Raw genomic sequence first — 20,657 nt, 5'->3', positions numbered from 1 at the left:
AACATGACAACTAAATGTCTGATAAAGTCAATATCAAAAGTTTTTTTTTTTTTAAAGACAAGGTAATATTAGCATTCAGGCTCAGTTAGTTCCATATTGCCTTATGTTATATTCTTGAGGATTTGGAAACGTTAAAGTTAGAAGATATATAAGCAATCTCCTATGCAGCGGGTCACCACTCAATAGAACTGAATCCAAAGCCCTCTTACAAGTGTTATTGGCTTTATAGTTATGACACTTTCAAAATCAATCAACAGAAGATGCTGTAGCACGTGATTGAAGAGTGAATATTCTTCAAACCAATGCAATGGTCTGCTCATGTCCAAATAAAATGAAAATGCTGGTTTTATTCTTTTTTACAGTGCGGTTTGAAAATGGGATTTTGGTACATGTTTTTCTAATCTTGGAAAATTTGTAACATACGTATATCCACCCATCACCTACCCACCCTAACCGTTTATTGGCCATGATCAAGCATTTCAGCAATGTTAGTTTATTACTGAACACAGAAAATTAGTTTAGAGATTGTAGATCCCACCAAAGTTGTCGTACACGGTGTTGTATGTACTCATTTATCCAATTTTGCACACATCCGCCCCTACTCTAGTGCAGTTGGACACGCGGCGGATTACTGTATTTGCAAAGTAATTCTCAATCCATGTCCCAAGGCTGGGGTTAGGAAATGAAGGCTCTTAGCTGTGTCACCAGGTCTAATAACTTTGCTCCTCTTCAACAAATGTGGGATATTCAAAATCCATATTACAGACACATTTCATATGTGATCTTTTGAGCCCATCCTTGATTATTTCAGCTTGTTCCAATATAACAGGAAATTACTTTCCCTAGCTTCCAAGAGAAACATGTATGAATACACTCTTTACTTATGTTGTTCCGTTAGCCATTCTTTGCCAGAGTAAAGCAAGCTGGTTAGGTTTTTGATCCAACTTTTTGGAAACAATAGATTAATTTGTTTTATTTGTTTGTAGTGAACTGTGCACTGCTAATTAAAAAAATTATGCCCTGGCTTTAACTTGTAATAACAGCCCTGCTTTATTTATGTGCATGTCATGTATTGCTACCTTTAATATTGTAGCTGTTTAGTGATGAACATGTCTGGATCCCATTTGTGTGGATCACAAGTGCTGACCCTCTTTCTTGCCATAACATACTTCCCATTTTCCACTGAAATCCATACATACATATTAAACACTCAATAGTTTTGAATTTCGAACTACTCAAAGAAACTTTAAATCAATGACAACGACAAATGTTATGACTAAAAGTCATTGAAAAATACTTTGTCAAAATTTTTTGTCATCGAATATAAGTTTATATTTTGGCATTGGTATTTAAAATATGGCAAAGTTAAACTGAACAAATCTCTGAATAATATTTTTTTCTCACATACTATGGATTTAATATCAACATGAAACCGAAAATTACAAAACCCCCCCCCCCCCCCCCCCCCCCCCCCCCCCCAAAAAAAGGAATGATAAATTGCACAAACAATTTGTAGTTCAAACTTATTTGAGCTCTTAAGCAGACTGCTGAGCCTTGATCACTGGTTTGCTTTCCAACCATCCCTGAAAAACCTCTTTTAAAATGTGTTGAATCTGTGGCTAAATCCATCATTCATGGTCCATAAACCATCACTTACCTTTGAAGAACACAAACTTCCCTTCACTGTTCTCATACACAGCATCAATATTGGAAGGGAGGCCTCTCCAGAAATATGCAATCTGCATGGGATAGCCATCCATCACTCTATTATTTCTCACCCTCCAAAACCACTGATCCTGAGAATAGAACAGAACAGAACAGTACAGAAACAGTTTTTAAAACAGCTAGTATCGTCAACCCATCTTCCTGATAAATTAAAAGCAAAAAGAAAAGCAATGACAAATGTCTACCTAACACAACAAGCAAATGTAATAAGAGAATACGAGAGCATTCAGCGTACTGCGGCAGGTTTAGACAAAGGCCGTGTGTTTCATTTCCAGCCTTGGTTTATTGGCACAATTTTGCTGCCATTCTAAAATATGTAAATATATGCTCTGAGGTTTGCTGTCTTACCATTTTATAGGGTGGAGAGAAGCATTTTGTGGTTAAGAAAACAAATCATTGCATGAGCACGATTAACCACTCCAGTCACATACTAGAGAACTCAAACAGGTCAGCTGGATTCAGAAAAGCTGCTAGAACACTACACTGTAGACTGAAAAAATAGAGCTTCATTGGTTTTAATACTAATACTGCTTTTAATGTCTCTTTATAGGGACACACATCATTTTAATAGTTTTTTTTTTTTCTGTTAATAGTTGCATTTTTGATACAGTATCTTTGTTTTTCATTATCTGGGATTCAAGTGCTCCAAGCTCTGCTTTTTCAAGTTGTTACTAAGCGAAACCCTCAATATTATAACAGTCCAACAAAAATCATGCGAGTGGTTTTATATATATATATATATATATATATATATATATATATATATATATATATATAGTAATAAACAGTCAGTTTTGAACACTAGGGGAAGATATCAGGAACATGGGGATTCTGATATCTGGCCCCTATGTTCAAACCAAGAATGACGTTTGGTGGTAGAAGACAACAGCTTACACTGTAAGACGCGAGGAACAAGAAATTCCAATCCCCATAATCCTGGGAGTTAGAATCAGGTGATCTGTCCGTGGGAATTGGTACAGGTTTAAAGGGCAAACAGTACAAGTGAATAGAGAGGGGTGTAAAGGTGAGCAAGAGTGTTTAGTTAGATGGTGAAGAGTCCAGCTGTGAAAACTCTTGATAACGAAACAGCAAGTTTGAGCTATAGAGTGGTGTTTTCTATGTTCAAATAAATAAGTGTCATATTGAGCAATGGAACACAGTTAAGTGTAGCGGTGTTTCTATGGAGAGAAATACGGAGACAAGGGATCACGTTGGAGAGTATTAGAAACCAGAACAAACTTCAGCGTTCCAGAACCAACGATAACTGTGTGGAAAGACAGAAACAAATGCAAGGCGAGAAGGGCTTTTATTTGGTCTTGCTGGAGGAAGCTGCAAAGTGTATGCAGTTTGGAATGAAGTTAAGCTGGTGCACTCGCACTAAAAGATCCCGACCGTGAGTAACTGAGACCGTATACTAAATGCTGTTTGCTATTGGGCTTGGTTGTGAAAGGAAGACAGCATTCTGTGTTGCACCTGTTTTAAAATACCAAAAAGCCAAAATAACACAGTGACTGTGCTATGTTGTTGTTTACTTGTCTGCTGTGTACAAGGATGTTTACTTGAAAATAATTCCTTCAGCAATAAAAGTGCCTTATTTTCAACACGAACTTCAGTCAGTCTACTTGTGTCACCTTTCATACTGACGGTCGGCTACCACAATCAAATTTGGAACTTATCGTTCACTATATATATATATATATATATATATATATATATATATATATATATATATATATATATATATATATATATATATATATATATAGATAGATAGATAGATAGATAGATAGATAGATAGATAGATAGATAATGTGTAGTGCATTGTAAAGCAAAGACTCAACTATGAGCACCAAGCGCTTTCAAAAGAACTCCGGGACAAAGTTGTTGAAAGGCACAGATCAGGGGATAGGTATAAAATAATATCAAAGGCCCTGAATATCCCTTGCAGCAAGGTCAAGGCAATTATTAAGAAGTGGAAGGTGTATTGCACCACCAAGACCCTGCCTAGAAAAAGCTGTCCCTCCAAACTGGATGACCGAGCAAGAAAGAGACTGATGAGAGAGGCTACCAAAAGGCCAATGGCAACTTTGCAAGAGCTACAGGCTTTTATGGCCAAGACTGGTCAAAGTGTGCATGTGACAACAATATCCCAAGCACTCCACAAATCTGGCTTGTATGGTAGGGTGGCAAGAAGGAAGCCATTACTAAAGAAAGCCCACCTTGAATCCCATTTGAGGTATGCAAAAAACACTCAAGAGATTCTGTAGCCATGTGGCAAAAAGTTTTGTAGTTTGACAAAACTAAAATGGAAGTGTTATATTTGGCGGAAACCCAACATAGCATATCACCCAAAGAACACCATCCCTTCTGTGAAGCATGATGGTGGCAGCATCATGTTATGGGGATGTTTCACATCGCCAGGGACTGGAATACTTGTCAGGATAGAAGGGAAAATGAATGGAGCAAAGTACAAATAATTCCTTAAGGAAAATCTGCTGCCCTCTGCAAGAAAGCTGAAACTGGGTTGGAAGTTCACCTTTCAGCATAACTACACTGTAGTGTATATATATATCCTTCAGTAGGTCTGCCAGCTCGGTGTCAGAGCATGAAAAAAACAAGCAAAAAAAAAAAAACGTCTCCATTCAACTTGACCTACAGCTACAGAATAAAGTGTCATCACAACTGAGAGCTGTTTTCAACACATAGTTCCAATTACAATATACATCTGGGCATTACCACATTTGATCACCAGCGATACAGCATCTTCCTGATAGGGGTAAAAATATAAGGTTTTTTTTTTAGGTCTGGCTGGGACCATTTCAGCTCTTGTTGGATATCACTGCATTAAAAAGGCAGCAGTCACTGCAGTTAAATTAGATTACAGGTATACACTCATTAAGCAGAGATCTCCCACATCAGCAGTGCCATCAGGAAAAGGCGGCATGCTGGCAAAACCTTATTTCTGCATGCATACCTCGCTAAACAACTCACATCTCAGGAGGGAGTAGTGCCACCTCTAGCAGCAGAGTAGTCTGCACTTCAGGGAACGGAATGCACACCAAAGCCAAAAGGGCCACAACCAAGCAGAAAATTCCTTATTAACCTCTGATGTGAGCCACAGAGCGGTAGGCTCAGTGAAAAGGAGATGACACTTGCTTGACAATGTGGGTGTGATGAAATCACATATCTATTATTTCAACTGTTTCTAATATGAGGTGGTACAAGAGAAGCCTAATAAAAATAAAAATAAACATAAAAAGCTCTAGTGAAGCTAAAATCAGCCGGACACCGTCCTTATTAGCCAAGTGCTCTTCCTGCTGCTTTTGCAGCACTACTTATCCTCATTTCCCTGATGTTATTACTCAGGCTCTTTGGACATACAGCCAGTCAATATGAATAATGGAAATTCAAAACTAAGGAGTGTCATTTTTAGGCAACTTTCACAGAGAAAACCCTGCCAAAAACCTCAAAGGAAATGGGAAACACAGATGGAAAAGTCATAAATCGTGGCCCACATATTACTCATATAAATGGGGCTTTAATATTATTTTTTGTATATTGAAATGTCATGACTTTACAAAATGATTCTAGGAAACTCCCTCTCTCATATGGCTTTATGCTGACCCAGGGCTACCACATGGACTGATTAAGCCAACTCGCTAACAGCTGGCAAACCTTAAAGTTCTCAGCAGTTTTCTTTTTTACACTTGATAAGCTAATTCAGAACAGAATGGACTAAAATGATAATCCAAATTCAAGTACTTCTCATAAACTAGTTTTAATAAATACATTCTAAAACTACAAATCCTGAAGTGCCCGTTCTTTCTAATAAAAGAGCAACCCTCTGTGTCGGCACATAGTAAGATTAATAAGATAGGAAGATGTAAAGCTGCAAATTCTCATAGTGAGTTTGATCCTTACAACACCCACATCTTTCTTATGAGTGCAAAGTTCTGAATGAGAAGGTTTCCTATAAGTGGTATGAGTTATTGTTGGATTGATGTTCAGTCACTGTCTTCCATTTTATAATAGCTGTATAAATGTGGATAAACATCAATCCCACAATAACTCATACCAGTATATATCTGCAACATTACATGTAAAGCCCAGAAAAGGGTTTAGGAGTATATAGCATACCAAAACAGAATACATTGCTTATTCATAATATTCAGAGAATTCATCAATAATCTAATCAGACTTAGAAAATATAAACAGTAAAACAAAGAGAAACCAAAAAGGGCCTGACCCTCTTTGTTGCTTTTCAAATAAACCATGGCCACTGGTATCTATACAAACAAAGATCCACACACATTATGAACTCATAAATGTGCAGAGTGTACACACACACACACAGTACCAGCAATAGAAATGAATGCAGACTTCCTGCACACTTAAGGATTTAAACTGCCAAAAGATGCCGAACGCATCCAATAATAACTTAATCTTGTGTATTTGCAAGGGTGTTAAAATAAGTCTATAGCCTCTAGAATACTTTTTTGTCTGGGTTTAAATGTCATGTTTCTGCAGCTCTTAGTAGTTACTCCAATGCACCAATCACCTAGACCCAAGCTGTCCAACCATTTTGGCTAAAAGGATAATATTGAGGACTAGTTCTTAAGGGCCCTAAAAAGCACACAGATCATAAAGGAAAATAATGGATTCGGTATTTATTGTGCTCATTAAACAGATTACTGCTTCAGTATTTTGGTGCTCATTAAACAGGTTACATGTTTAAACACAGGTTTAATTGAACCAACTAAGCTTCCACCCAGACCCCGTAGTTCGCTATCTCATTTTACCTGTTAAACCTGGTGTGAAACGGCCCTCCAAAACTGTGATTGGATAACCTACCCAGACCATCATACAGTAAGACAATCACCAAAGTCATGCAAGAGAAAATGTAGGAGTTAGGAACGGGTACCACTAAAACTAGGAGTTCAAGGCAACTTGAAAATGATATACAGCACAGGAACGTGTTCCTTTAAATGACTGAATTCTTTGAAACATACTTTGTTTTTAGTGTAAGGTTATTGACACCTTTCTTATAAGAATGTGCAGCAGGCTTAATTCATCCCTGGCCCACTATGAAAAGGTTTGTATTCTTTGCAATGTAAGATGGGTGTGTTCTCAACTTGTTATCCAAATTTCTTTTTATATTTTATAACTGAAAAATGTGTTACATTCTTTCGACATAGCTATAAAGGGAGCATATTAGAAAGCTTAAAGTCCAAATCCTATTGAAATATAGGTCAAGAAAGAATTAGCCACTGTAACATATTGAACAACTTGCTTACTGCTATTGGATTCTTCTTTTGTTGAAACAGTGATTTTGCTTTATGTTCTAAAGCTGCATCTCGGGAGCTACACATAGTGTTGATGCATCAATCATTACAAAGGTACTTGCAGCAAAACAGATGGAATTTGATAGGGCTTTTACTGCAGACGCCCTGTAAACAGAAGAAAACTACGTACCAAAAAGGAGAAAAAGAAGTTTAACTATACAGAATCCCAGACTCTGGTCTTGCATGCAAACAATGTCTAGAATTCATAATCTCTACACTGCATCTATTCCAGGAACTAGGGAGGAAAATAATTTCTATACATTTCTAAATCTGGTTGCCATGAGGAACTGTCTATGTGGATTGGCCACATGTGACTGTGTTCCCGTCCACTGAAAGACAGATTAATAAGCAGTTTCCTGTCGTAAAACTCAGGTTCTTTTGTGTGTGACTACAACAACTCTGAAGCCCAATTTGTTCAGAGGAAATATGCAAATATGCTATATACAGGCAGAACTTAAAACAGGCAGAATAATAATAACCAAAGAAGTTTTCTAGTTTTTCCTGCAGCTTTGACCCTGTACCGAAGTCTGTGCCAGACACCTGGGATATATTTGAGCTTAAATGAAGCTTTTAGCATTCTGAAGCAGCACATTCTGACATGCCATTTGTCTTCTGTGTCCGGTGGCACCAAAAATTATGTTGTTAAAGAAAAACTAGTCTCAAATGTAACTGAAGATGTTTATTACCAATGCAAAAAAATTACCTTTTCCAATTCAGGCAAAGCTCTACAGCAAACCCTGCTCAAATGGTCTCTGGTCATGTGTAAAGAAACAGTATAAGAAGGCAAGTAGAAATACTGACGCACTGTGTACCCTGAAGCAATTCCAGACTGACAAAGTAGGCAATGGATCTCCTTTTGCATGTGCTTGATAATGATCTGTCACAAGCTGTGAGGTTGGAAGAAAAGGCTAATCATTTTCAATCATCATCTTTTCTTTTTTTTAAACGAGTTCAGGCAACAGCCCAGGTGGTAGTCATTTGAAGTAAATCACAACCCCCACTGAGACACGGATACAGAGACTGGAGTACTCTGTGCAGCAGCCTTCAGTATTCTTGCATTCTGAATTTCAATTGAGTCAAGCGGCGTGTTTTTCATCCTTCCAAATGAATATATACAAGTATATTTAACTTACCACAATGGAGATCACCTTAGGTAAAAAGATTGATGGAAAAAGTTAGGTCATTGAAAAATCAATTTCCCTGTTTGAACCTATAACATTGAGGGAACAAACACTCCAGGGAAGAAAATGAGAAGTCTGCTTGTTATAGGAGAGCGAAGGCAATTTTCGGTTAAGTGTTTCTTTGTAGTCTCATGCAGGGTTCAACTAAACATATATAATGAAATGAAACACATCAAAATACAGAACATAAATAAACAGAGTGATCCCACAGCAATTTTTTTGGTCATTTCATTAACCATCAGTAACTTTTTGGTGATAGCTTCTGACAAAAAACAAAAACAACAAAAAAAAAAAACACAGTAACAAATTCTGACATCTGATGCATATTAAAAATTGTTCATCCAGTAACCCTCTAGGTCAGTGGTCCTCAAAGTGATGCTCGCGAAGTCAGGCCATCGTGCCCGCGGCAGCTGTTCTTAAATTATGGGTCTTGAACACATTTCTGGCAGGTTGTAGCGTGGGAAAATAAATAAAGTTTTAAATGCGTTTTAAAACAAAAGCACCACAGCTGTCTGTTGATAGTGCTGCTCACTTATTCTGTGCTTGTATGTACGCATTTATTTATTTTCTGAATGACTTTTGCGATACGATCATCCAATTGAATATTTGCATTGTCTCTGCGGTAGCCCAATCGTAAGTTAACTGGGTGGGACATAAACTGTGTCTGTTTCAGGTGCAGGTACCGACTGTAAATTTAACCAACAGGAGAGTCAAATATCTGCCAAGTTTTACGCAGCTTGGTTTTTACGCAAGTTTAACCAAGCAGAGGCCATTCAAGGTATTCTGCATGAAAACTGAAGGCGAGTGAGTAGCCAATGGGAAAGTGAAAGATCTGATAGCTGTCCAATCATTCGTTAGCAGAGGCGGGGTGTTAGTATGTCGTGTAAGCACTGAGTTTCACCGACTGTTATTGAGAAAAATAATACATTTCAGTATTTAGAATTTAATTTTCTATCTCTACATTTTTTTATTCCACCAGACAAGGGAAACACTGTAGTAGATTTAGTTATGAATCCACTTTCTCTGAATAATTGTACTGGAAATGAGCGATCTCTAAAACAGACTATTGTTGACAAATTTGTCAAATTGAAACAAAGCGAGACAATAGCTACACTTTTATTCACGGTTATCTGTGTAAACATGCTATTTACAAATATTTGCATTGCGTATTTTATGTAAATTATTTAAGGAATAAGCGCAGCCAATTACTACCTGATTTATTTATATACATATATATATATATATATATATATATATATATATATATATATATATATATATATATATAAAGAAAAAAAAAACACACACAATGAATAACTATAAACAGGTCGAGAAGGCACTGTGTAAGATAAGAACCTATGCAATACAGCCAAGTAAGCCAAGTAAGATCAATTTATGCCCGTGCCCGAATTACTTTGAGGACCACTGCTCTAGGTTATACTAATATATTCACATATAGAAGACTGTTTTCAGAAGTTTCAAATTAGTTTAATTAGGTAGTTTTGCCACCCTGTCGCAGTTGCTGATTCGCCTTAATAGTTCTAAGAAATTCACAGATTTTCATAACATTCTGTTCTGAGCAATAAAAAAGCTCCAGCTTTGTGTTTTATTCTAATTTAAACCCATTAGACAGATTTTATGTTTCAGTTTAATCTGTTAAAGAAGCTTTTTCGTTGTGAAGAATTTTTAATTGTTTCTTCTTTCTTTTTGTTTATGCGTCAATTAAACTGAGCATTAATGCTGAAAGAAAAGTACTGTTTCTTCACATTGCACACATTTCTGAAAACATAACAAGCATTTATGCAACACAAAGCAAATAAAACTTGTGGTTATTTCCATACCTTTAAGCAGGTTTTGTAAAATGTTCCAAACTAGGAGCTGCTATGAAGTTTACCATGATAAACCTACACAGCAATTGAGCATTCTACGCTGTTTCCCCTTGCTTACACCATGTATTAACTATACTTTGCCACGGTTAACCCCCTTTTTTTTTTTTTACAATGCCTGAACCGTTCGTATCTGTGGTTTACTATGCTAAGCTGAATGATTTCTCTGTGCTTGTCACAAAGACGGCTGTTGGAGACGTCAGAAGCAGGAAATTAATACACAAAGACAGGACAGATGAGGTGAAATGATGAAGGCGCTTGCTTGCGCCGGTTTATTGCAAATAAAAGGTTTAAACAGACAAAAGGCAGGACACGGCACTTTACGCCAAAACAAAAAGACAAAAAAAAAATGGACTAATACTTAACAAATGGTGAGCAGATACACACTAACAAACAGTGAGTTTAAATAAACAAGTACCGTAATAGCAAGTAATAGCAATTGATATATAACGTACTTAGTTTCTCCTCCTCTCTCTCCCGTTCCCTACTCACTGAACACCCAACAACCCTGACTGAGTAAAACGTGCATCTATATATACTGTTGTGCTGGGATTCAATTACCAATTAATTATTCACTTGAATCCCAGCACGTAAATTATGTGCAAACTCATGATCACATATAGTGGCTTGCGAAAGTATTGACCCCCCTTGGCATTTTTCCTATTTTGTTGCCTTAAAACCTGGAATTAAAATAGATTTTTTGGGGGTTTGTATCATTTGATTTACACAACATGCCTACCACTTTGAAGATGCAAAACATTTTTTATTGTGAAACAAACAAGAAATAAGACAAAAAAACAAAAAACTTGAGCGTGCATAAGTATTCACCCCCCCAAAGTCAATACTTTGTAGAGCCACTTTTTGGTGTATGTATCTATAAGCTTAGCACATCTAGCCACTGGGATTTTTGCCCATTCTTCAAGGCAAAACTGCTCTAGCTCCTTCAAGTTGGATGGGTTCCGCTGGTGTACAGCAATCTTTAAGTCATACCACAGATTCTCAATTGGATTGAGGTCTGGGCTTTGACTAGGCCATTCCAAGACATTTCAATGTTTCCCCTTAAACCACTCGAATGTTGCTTTAGCAGTATGCTTAGGGTCATTGTCCTGCTGGAAGGTGAACCTTTGTCCAAGTCTCAAATCTCTGGAAGACTGAAACAGGTTTCCCTCAAGAATTTCCCTGTATTTAGCGCCATCCATCGTTCCTTCAATTCTGACCAGTTTCCCAGTCCCTGCCAATGAAAAACATCCCCACAGCATGATGCTGCCACCACCATGCTTCACTGTGGGGATGGTGTTCTCGGGGTGATGAGAGGTGTTGGGTTTGCGCCAGACATAGCATTTTCCTTGATGGCCAAAAAGCTCAATTTTAGTCTCATCTGACCAGAGTACCTTCTTCCATATGTTTGGGGAGTCTCCCACATGCCTTTTGGTGAACACCAAACGTGTTTGCTTATTTTTTTCTTTAAGCAATGGCTTTTTTCTGACCACTCTTCTGTAAAGCCCAGCTCTGTGGAGTGTACGGCTTAAAGTGGTCCTATGGACAGATACTCCAATCTCTGCTGTGGAGCTTTGCAGCTCCTTCAGGGTTATCTTTGGTCTCTTTGTTGCCTCTCTGATTAATGCCCTCCTTGCCTGGTCAGTGAGTTTTGGTGGGCGGCCTTCTCTTGCCAGGTTTGTTGTGGTGCCGTATTCTTTCCATTTTTTAATAATGGCTTTAATGGTGCTCCGTGGGATGTTCAAAGTTTCGGATATTTTTTTATAACCCAACCCTGATCTGTACTTCTCCACAACTTTGTCCCTGACCTGTTTGGAGAGCTCCTTGGTCTTCATGGTGCCGCTTGCTTGGTGGTGCCCTTTGCTTAGCGGTGATGCAGACTCTGGGGCCTTTCAGAACAGGTGTATATATACTGAGATCATGTGACAGATCATGTGACACTTTGATTGCACATATGTGGACTTTATTTAACTAATTATGTGACTTCTGAAGGTAACTGGTTGCACCAGATCTTATGTAGAGGCTTAATAGCAAAGGGGGTGAATACATATGTACGCACCACTTTTCCATTATTTATTTTTTAGAATTTTTTTAAACAAGTTATTTTTTTCATTTCACTTCACCAATTTGGACTATTTTGTGTATGTCCATTCCATGAAATCCAAATATAAATCCTTTTTAATTCCAGGTTGTAAGGCAACAAAATAGGAAAAATGCCAAGGGGGGTCAATACTTTCACAAGCTACTGTATTAACTACTTTAAATGCACGTGAATCCCGTGCCTAAATACAATTATGCATTTTTAAACACACGTGAAACACAGACCCATTTATATCCCATGTACCAATGCCTATACACCAACATTTAACACACCACACGCAACATATCAGAAAATACACAGGGGCGGGCACTTTGTCACAGTGCTTTATTACACTTTGCTACAGTATGCTGTAAATAAATTTTTTTATAAGGGTCCTTGTTATCACAAGTCTCAGATTAAAACGACTCTGCTCACTTATCTATAAACAAGTAAAAGAACCACCAGCAGTGAAGCCTTCAGCATTGCTGCCAACAGGAACATTATCATCTGGTTCATATTAGATCCCTCATATGGTTCGTATCCTAACACCCACACCACATGCTTAACCACCCTGTCCAGCACCACTCATCATGTGCCTTGTGTTTTATCAGCTGAAGCTTAACCATTTCAGCCACTGTGTACTGTTTGGCATGCCCCACAGACATTCAAACATCATTTTATTAGAATTACAAGAACTTTAACTGTGCTTGATATTTTTTAAACTTATATAATGCTCAAGATTCTTAAAAGATCTATACTCTGGATGAGTGTTACTGTATTTCCTGCTGCTGGGGATGCAGACCCAACTTGGAGGATGTAATACGCTTGCTGTACCTACAGTACTTTGGAGGTATGTAGAAAGGGTTCTGTGTGTTATCTAAGCTTTGCATGTATCTAGGGAACTGCTTGTGATGAAAGTTGCAAAGCCAGTGCACATTTTTAAATGTATCATAAGTCTTTGTGCATGTCATTGTGACCGAGATTGAATGATTTTTGGTGTTAGATCTCCCTCCCCACTTGCGGGGGCGCTGTGTAAATGGAACAGAATACCCTGGACTAAATGGCACGGCAGTTTATTCCCAGGGTTAGGTGGAAGTCGGCCATCTAGAAAGGGGGCAGAGCTACGGTATACAAACTCAATGACCCGGACGGCAAAACGGCGTGGTATCCGCGGATTGGAGGAGCGGATGCTCTCGTTTACCAAGGGGTCATGGGTGACGAAATAAAAAGGGGACATAGTGATGTGATCTGTTCCTTTGTGAATGGTTATATTAAAGGACCAGAAGGAGAACCTGTGTTGTGAAACGTAAGTGTTTTGTTTGTTTTTGTTTGTTGTTAATAATAATACTTCATTACCATTGTTATTATTTACTGTTGTTTTGCCACCAGGCCATTGGATTTAAAAACCAATAAACAACATTGCACCTGGATTAGAATTATCTGTCTTTTTATTAATCACTGCTCCATTACCTTCACCTGAACACAGTTAACCACTTTGCCACAGTCATTTAAAGTCATATTCGAAAAATGCTTGTCTAATTATTAATAATTAGTGATTTTCAACGTTATTTTTTTCTTCTTTTTTTAAACACCTTGTGTACAGATTGGGGCCCTGTTTTACAGAAAGTGCATTTTTTCTGGGAGGAATAAAACAATTGAAACTAGAAAAGAACAATACAGTTACAGCAGAATCCATTAGAGGTTAAACATACAAACTCAAGCATCTCTCTCAAATTCATATCGAAAAAGCCAACACCTTAACCACTGCCCTTTCAGCCCATATGCAGACAGGCTAAAAGAACTGAATCTATTCAGTCTTGAACAAAGACGACTACGCAGCGATCTGATTCAAGCATCCACAATCCTAAAACGTATTGACAATGTCAACCCGAGAGACTTTTTCCACCTGAAAAAACAAACAAGGACCAGGGGTCACAAATGGAGATTAGATAAAGGAGCATTCAGGACAGAAAATAGGAGGCACCTTTTTAAACGGAGCATTGTGGAAGTCTGGAACCAACTCCCCAGTAATGTTGTTGAAGCTGACACTCTGGGATCCTTCAAGAAGCTGCTTGATGAGACTCTGGGATCAATAAACTACTAACAACCAAACGAGGAAGACTGGTCGAATGGTCTCCTCTTGTTAGTAAACATTCTTATGTTCTTAAAAAAAGCATGATGCTTAATGGAATTATTACTGTGTTTCAGGAAAATAATATTTATAGGAGTGCTTTCCATTGAAAAAACACACACCCTATATTTTAGATAAGAATTTGCTCTTGGAACTCTTTAGACAAAAAAAAAAAATAAAAAAAAAAAATATTGTAGCCAAAGAAGAAATGAAAACTGTCTGGCTTTCAAATCTACATACATACCAACAGGTGTTGAAATTTCCCCTGTTACAGTTTCTTGGAATGTAATTTTTTTTTGACAGTGACTAAATACGCTAGCCGGGAAGACAGGTGCTTTAAATTTCAGTGTTAGAAAGTTGTCAATCAGAGTTCAACCAGCCAGTCAACCAACTCTGTCAATTTTCCTGAGGGAGGATCCTGACACCTATACATATAAACTAGAATAAAAATGAAGTGGCAGGGAAAAGGGTGTTGCCACATATCTCATAGAATCAATGCCAGCAAGTTACATCTGTGTTAATAAGTAAAGGGAAACCTGTTCTGCCTAAAAAGCAGTATTAGAGTTATGACTTTACAGACTGATCCAAAAATGAGTGTGACCTGCTGCTGAAACACACAATGCATAGCACCTGGGAATTGTTCGAGTGGCATCAGGTGTGTCTTGTCTGGTGTTGTAAGTTTCTATGAATTTGGACACTCAAGCGCGTCTGTTATTTTTGAGTGCTTTCCAGTTCTGGTCTTCTGCACACCAGGGAGACAGACCTGATGGACACATTGGTCAATGAGGAGCGATCCAGCTGCACGGGCAACCACTGCAAAATCACAAAGATCCTTCTGCTTTCACATACATGTTGCTGAACAGTTTCACACAACTCTCACACAGTTACTAGTTAAACCAGTTTGTTAGTCAGTCAATGTACAAAACTGGAGTATTCTAGCTACTCCACAACCTTCCATACACTCTGGAATAGTGCAATACACAAATAGCTTGGTAGCATATTTGGAGAACCCTGTCCTTACTTATCCACCACACAACAAGGGATCTACTGTATTACCAGACCAATAGAGAGTTTAATGCACCAGCCTATTGCAGAGTATTTTAAATGAAACAGTGCCATACATCCCACACAGAATGTTTATTTATGTTTCACTTACACTGCTACCATAGAACATACTGGCACTTTAGACTCTTTACAAAGGGCTTGTCAAGAGTAACAGAGAGGCTTGTTGATATTAAAGCTCCATATATAAATGGGTGCGCGTCTGGAAAATGTATCCCAGTAGCAAAGCAATCTTTAGATATTTAAAGAACAGATGTAGAAACGCAGGCACTCAAATTTCATACAGCTCAGCCTCCTACCTTGAAAACAAACATCTCCCGGCGAAGAATGGCCAGGGTATTGAAGTTCCCATCGCAGATGTTGGGTTTGGCACCAGGGTAAGAAGGTGGCCGGGGAAGTTTGGGTTGCCGGTTGGTCTTCCGCGGATCCAGGGTTGGGTTTGAGCGCTGTGGCGGGATAGTGGGAAGAGGTCTTGTGGGTTGCGGAATCTTGTCTGGTGGACCTTGCGGAATACGAAGAAGCACCAGAAATGTTAGCATTTATAATTCTGCTTCAATCTACCAACATCATTTTATGGAAGCATAAGGATTTTCACCACGCCTATATGTAATTATTGTAGAAGGTAATTTTCATAGGCTGCTTTCATGTAATTATGTCGTGAATATATTAGTGTAGAATATAAAAACAGTTAAACAAAGCAAACATATGGAATTCTCAAACCTAATAAGGAATGCTACAGTCCTTTAAAGTTTTTTAAAGATAAAATGATTTATGTGCACTCAGGAGACAACATAGTTGGAAAAAAGACTTCCACTGCATGTCAGTTTTAGATTTTATTATGAGCTTCATTATAGACACCTAAGCTTGTTCCATTGCGGATAATTCTGAAACGGATCAAACTGCTATACAATGGGAGTCTTTTTCACCATTTGTCCTTTAAATTAACACCTTGCATCATAGGTGAAAAAAATGTTCATGTATTTACTCAATTTGAACAAACTTTTTATTTTTGACTGAACTCCGACTGTTGTCATCAGTTTCTCATAAATTTAATTAAAAGATTATTATACATTATTATCTAGTTTTGCTTGATGACAAATAATTACCAGCCTCTTCTATGTCATACTGTTTAATGAAATGCTAACCAAAGTTTTTAAAATTCATCCTTTTTAGAAGAACATTTAAAGCATTGGCTTCCTTAAAAGTGGTGGTCATGGTGGCACAGCAAACATGTACACTGCACAGTACGTTAGTCATAGATATTTCTAGGAAAAAAAACATAATAATGACGAAAGCTAAGCAATTTTTGCAGCTGTCAATTGAGCTGGCTAAGAAGCTGGCTTTTTTAGTGATGAAAAGAGCAGCTGTCCCCAGGGCGTGGGAAGCCAGAAATCAAGTTTCTGCATTGGCAGGTCAGTTCATGCTAATGAACCAGAAGCAGGCATTGGCAAGCAGTGGTTATGAACACTATCGGCTGCTTGTTCTCTTCTCCCCTCTCTCTCAGAAAAGCCTGTTATGGGAGGGGGAGGGGGGGGGGATGTTGGGGTTACTCCTATAATGGAGTTAATTAATAAATACAAACTTTAACACACGTCTCTCTCCACGGCTTGTGATACAAACTTGGAGCTATTACAATCAAGTAGATCACCATGACAAGTACAGTAGATCACCATGACCTTCTTATACTCTCTAGAACTTGTGTATGCACATTGAGTGCTATCCGACTATAGACCATGCAAAGTTTCTTTATAATTTCATGAGACTTTCTCTAGGTATGTCTAGAAATTAAAAAGCAATGCTGAAGTAGACATTTAAAGTGCTGAAACACACACATACACACATATATACACACACACACACACACACACACACACACAACGAGCGGCATTCACGTAAATTAGGCGTTTACTGTTGCAGCCCTGCTAAGGCAGCTTCTTTTTATCTGTTTCTATTTTATGTTGAGTCTTTCCTTGTGCTGTAGGGGATATCACTTGTCTAGTTTGCTTTTTGTTTTCCCAATCACTTGAATCTTTTATTATAGAAAGATCCCTTTCTCTTTCAGACACATCAGTAGCAAAACAGATGATTACAATAACATGGCAACAAAGAGACACCAGAAAAATAATGGTGCAGGCTTTGTAGATTTGTAGGTCGTCATTGTGGCTTACTTCCTGATAATATCAATCCATACTGATGCTTAGAAAGGCTAAAAAAACAGTTGTTCCCATCGCCAACATCTGCTCACTGCAGGAATCCAGTGATGCAGTGCTGTGGTTGGAATAACGCAGCTGTTTAAAGTAGCAAATGAGACACTCATTTCTCGGCACATTCCTTCATTTTGAGGATAATGACAGCCTTATTGACAAAACCCATCCGGATACAGAAGATCAGTAGATTTGGGTGAGCCCATCTTTTTAATGGAGACTCAGTTTTCCATATAATGTACTGTAGTCTTTAATTGCTTAATGGTTAATTCCAAAGGTTACCCTAGTAAGTGTATTCGGGAAGTTTTTTGTTAGTTACATACACCCCATTCACACTGCGGTTTAGACCAACCAGGGCCGCCTTATCTCATGTGTGAACACTTGAGAAATGAAAAATCGGCCCTGGGCCGGGTGAAATTTAGACCAGCTTTTTCATGCGGCCTAAACTACCAATGATGCCTCAGGGCCGGCCTAGCTGCATGTGTGAACCCAACACAGACCCTGGGCCGGCCTTAACGCGTCAGTGCGGTGACGTAGCTCAAACCACTCCCCTACTAGGTTGAGCATAGTAGATCAAAACAATGTCGGTTTTAAGGGGACGATGCAGAAATGAACCCTTAGTGGTCCATTTACTCAGCACTTGTCACGCGCATCCCCAGAGTAAAGCATGTTTAAAATGTATTGAATCGGAACAGGACAGTCCTGCATTTCCAACCAAGCCCCACCCCTTGTTCGCTGTATTTTTCACATGCCTCTTTATAGACGTAGATATTCTCCCAATCACTCGTTTCATCACCAAACTCCCCAATAATGCGATCCAAGTCAATATTTTATTACTATAACATCTCCAAAACGCTTTGCAAATGTCTGTGATATTCTTTGAGCGCTGGATGCAGAAGCAGCTCTCTCCTTTATGTCCATATCTCTGGTGAAAACCTGCAAGTTTGTCCGAGAACTCTCGGAAATACTTAGCAGCAGGCAAGAGATAATCCCACCACGGATCTTGGATTTTATGGAACCTACGCAATCTCCAGCCCGTTAAATAGCAATGGGGAATGCACTGAATACACAGACACGTTTGACAATGATGATGCTGAGTCAGTCATTAACAGTAAGTATTTCTTCATTGTAGAGCTTTCATTAAAATGATAAAACTTGGGCTCTCTCGCGCTCTGTGTGTGTATATATATATATATATATACACACACATTTCAGATTGTAGCTAAGATTGTAAATCTAATGTTGATAAAAAATGCATACAACGTTGCATATTCAGTCACCATTAATATAATAATCTCTGTATTGTGACTAATGTAATGTACACGTCCTTGTTTGCTGCATCTACGCATGATCCAACACGATCGCTTCTTTCCATAGTAACCGACTGCACTGTCAACACACGCCTTTATCGTATCTTATGCAATAAGTACAGTACCAACAGTGTTGCAATAAATAAGATTGCCATATTTACGTCTGCAAATTTCCCAGCTCAATCTCTTATGTTGACTTCCGGGAATGCAGTGTTTACGTAACTGTTTACACTCCCGACAAGCACTTCGCCACAATTTAGGCTTCCTTTTCAGCCACTTATGTGAACACACTCAGGCCCCCTAAAACCTCTGTGAACTGTGAACGGAAATTCTGAGGCGGTCGAAAGACGGCCCAAGGCCGGCACAGTAAGTGTGAACGAGATGCTATTAAACACAACTATTCCCAGACCAAAATGTTTAGAAAAAAAAAAAATCATATTTAGAAATGTAACCAGTCCTTTTGTAGTCAAAAATATATTCATAACAGCAATGGATAATTTGACATTATAAAAGTAAAAGTTTGTAACCAATGACTAACCAAAAATTAGTCTAGTTTCTACGTTTTTTTTTTATCAAATGCGATTGTGTAAGTCTGCCAAGAAAACTCTTGAACAGAAATACTCTGGTTAAATAATTGCTAGAGGAAACAATTGTTATGGTAGTTATATTCTTCAATATCAGATACATTTTAAAATATAAATTGAATGTATTTAATGCAATGCTTACTGTTGCAATATCAAATAATCAGATTTATCAGAAAAATGGACAAGCTTTGATCCTATACTACAGTAGCTCTCATTGAATAAAGGTAGGCCAGTAATCTGTCCATCCTTGGCCAAGGTTACGCAGTAAATAAAAAAACTACCAGGCCAACTTTCAAGGATTTTGCTGTGTTCCATTTTTTGCAAGCTAATATACTCCTCACTTGCTCGCGTGCAAAAACTGACTATTTAAAATCGACCCCTGTCTGATTTTGTTCCAGAACGCACGGTCAGCTGTGGTAATAAAGCAAATGACCCTTTTAATTACTTTTGCTCTGCCAAAATATTAATGAAAAAAAAAAAAACTAAATTATACCGGAAATTAAACACCTCAGTCAATTCAGCTTTTCTTCAAGTAAGTCTCAGTTTGCAGTTGTTGTTTATAACAACCAGTATGTACCAGTAGGCTATGTTAAGGTAACAAGTATGGGATCATACTAGGTGTTTGAAGCCAAATTGCAATATTTAACTTATATATTACTATTATTAACAACAACAACAATAATAATAATAATAATTCAATATGTTTATATATGTTTTTTTTTTTTTTTTAGTTGTGTCTAAAATTCTAGGTAATGCTAAGCTTTGGGCCATAGCTGTAAATTTTTTGGCTGAACAGAAAACTGTTTTTCAAATAAAAGCTGTAAATTTAGAACACTTACTGCAAACACTGTTGCTATTGAGGTAAAAAAAAAAAATAGCAAACAAGAAGATCATCCAGTACTAGCTGCCTAATCCTGCCACAAATACTTCGGGTCACTCCTCTGCAGTGCAGGAATATTAAACAAGCAGCCTCTTGTTTCTCTCCCAGGCTACTTTACAAGTTTTTATATGGTCTGCAAATCCTCTGCTGCAAGACTCAAATCACAGATCTCAAGTACAGTCTCCTCTGCATTGCATGAACAAGTAATATCACTGTGAAAGGAAGGTCTATTGATTGAACTGGGTTATAGCTAGGCCTGCTACTATTCGATTTTT

At 38.0% G+C, this 20,657-nt stretch overlaps 1 protein-coding gene across 2 annotated transcripts in view; it reads right to left on the bottom strand.

The window, feature by feature from the left end:
* LOC121312706 (matrix metalloproteinase-16) overlaps nucleotides 1-20,657 on the bottom strand; it is a 53,554-nt gene that overhangs the window by 8,299 nt on the left and 24,598 nt on the right. For both annotated transcript variants that reach the window (XM_041244396.1, XM_041244397.1), the window contains 2 exons: nucleotides 15,704-15,906; nucleotides 1,658-1,796 (listed from right to left, as the gene is read on the bottom strand). In XM_041244396.1, coding sequence (XP_041100330.1) covers nucleotides 1,658-1,796; nucleotides 15,704-15,906 — 342 coding nt within the window. The remainder of the gene's footprint in view (nucleotides 1-1,657; nucleotides 1,797-15,703; nucleotides 15,907-20,657) is intronic.

The sequence above is a fragment of the Polyodon spathula genome, chromosome 3 (assembly GCF_017654505.1).
Source record: "Polyodon spathula isolate WHYD16114869_AA chromosome 3, ASM1765450v1, whole genome shotgun sequence".
Taxonomy (NCBI): domain Eukaryota; kingdom Metazoa; phylum Chordata; class Actinopteri; order Acipenseriformes; family Polyodontidae; genus Polyodon; species Polyodon spathula.
Note: the sequence above shows the minus strand (reverse complement) of the source record. Positions and strands in the feature narration are given on the sequence as shown.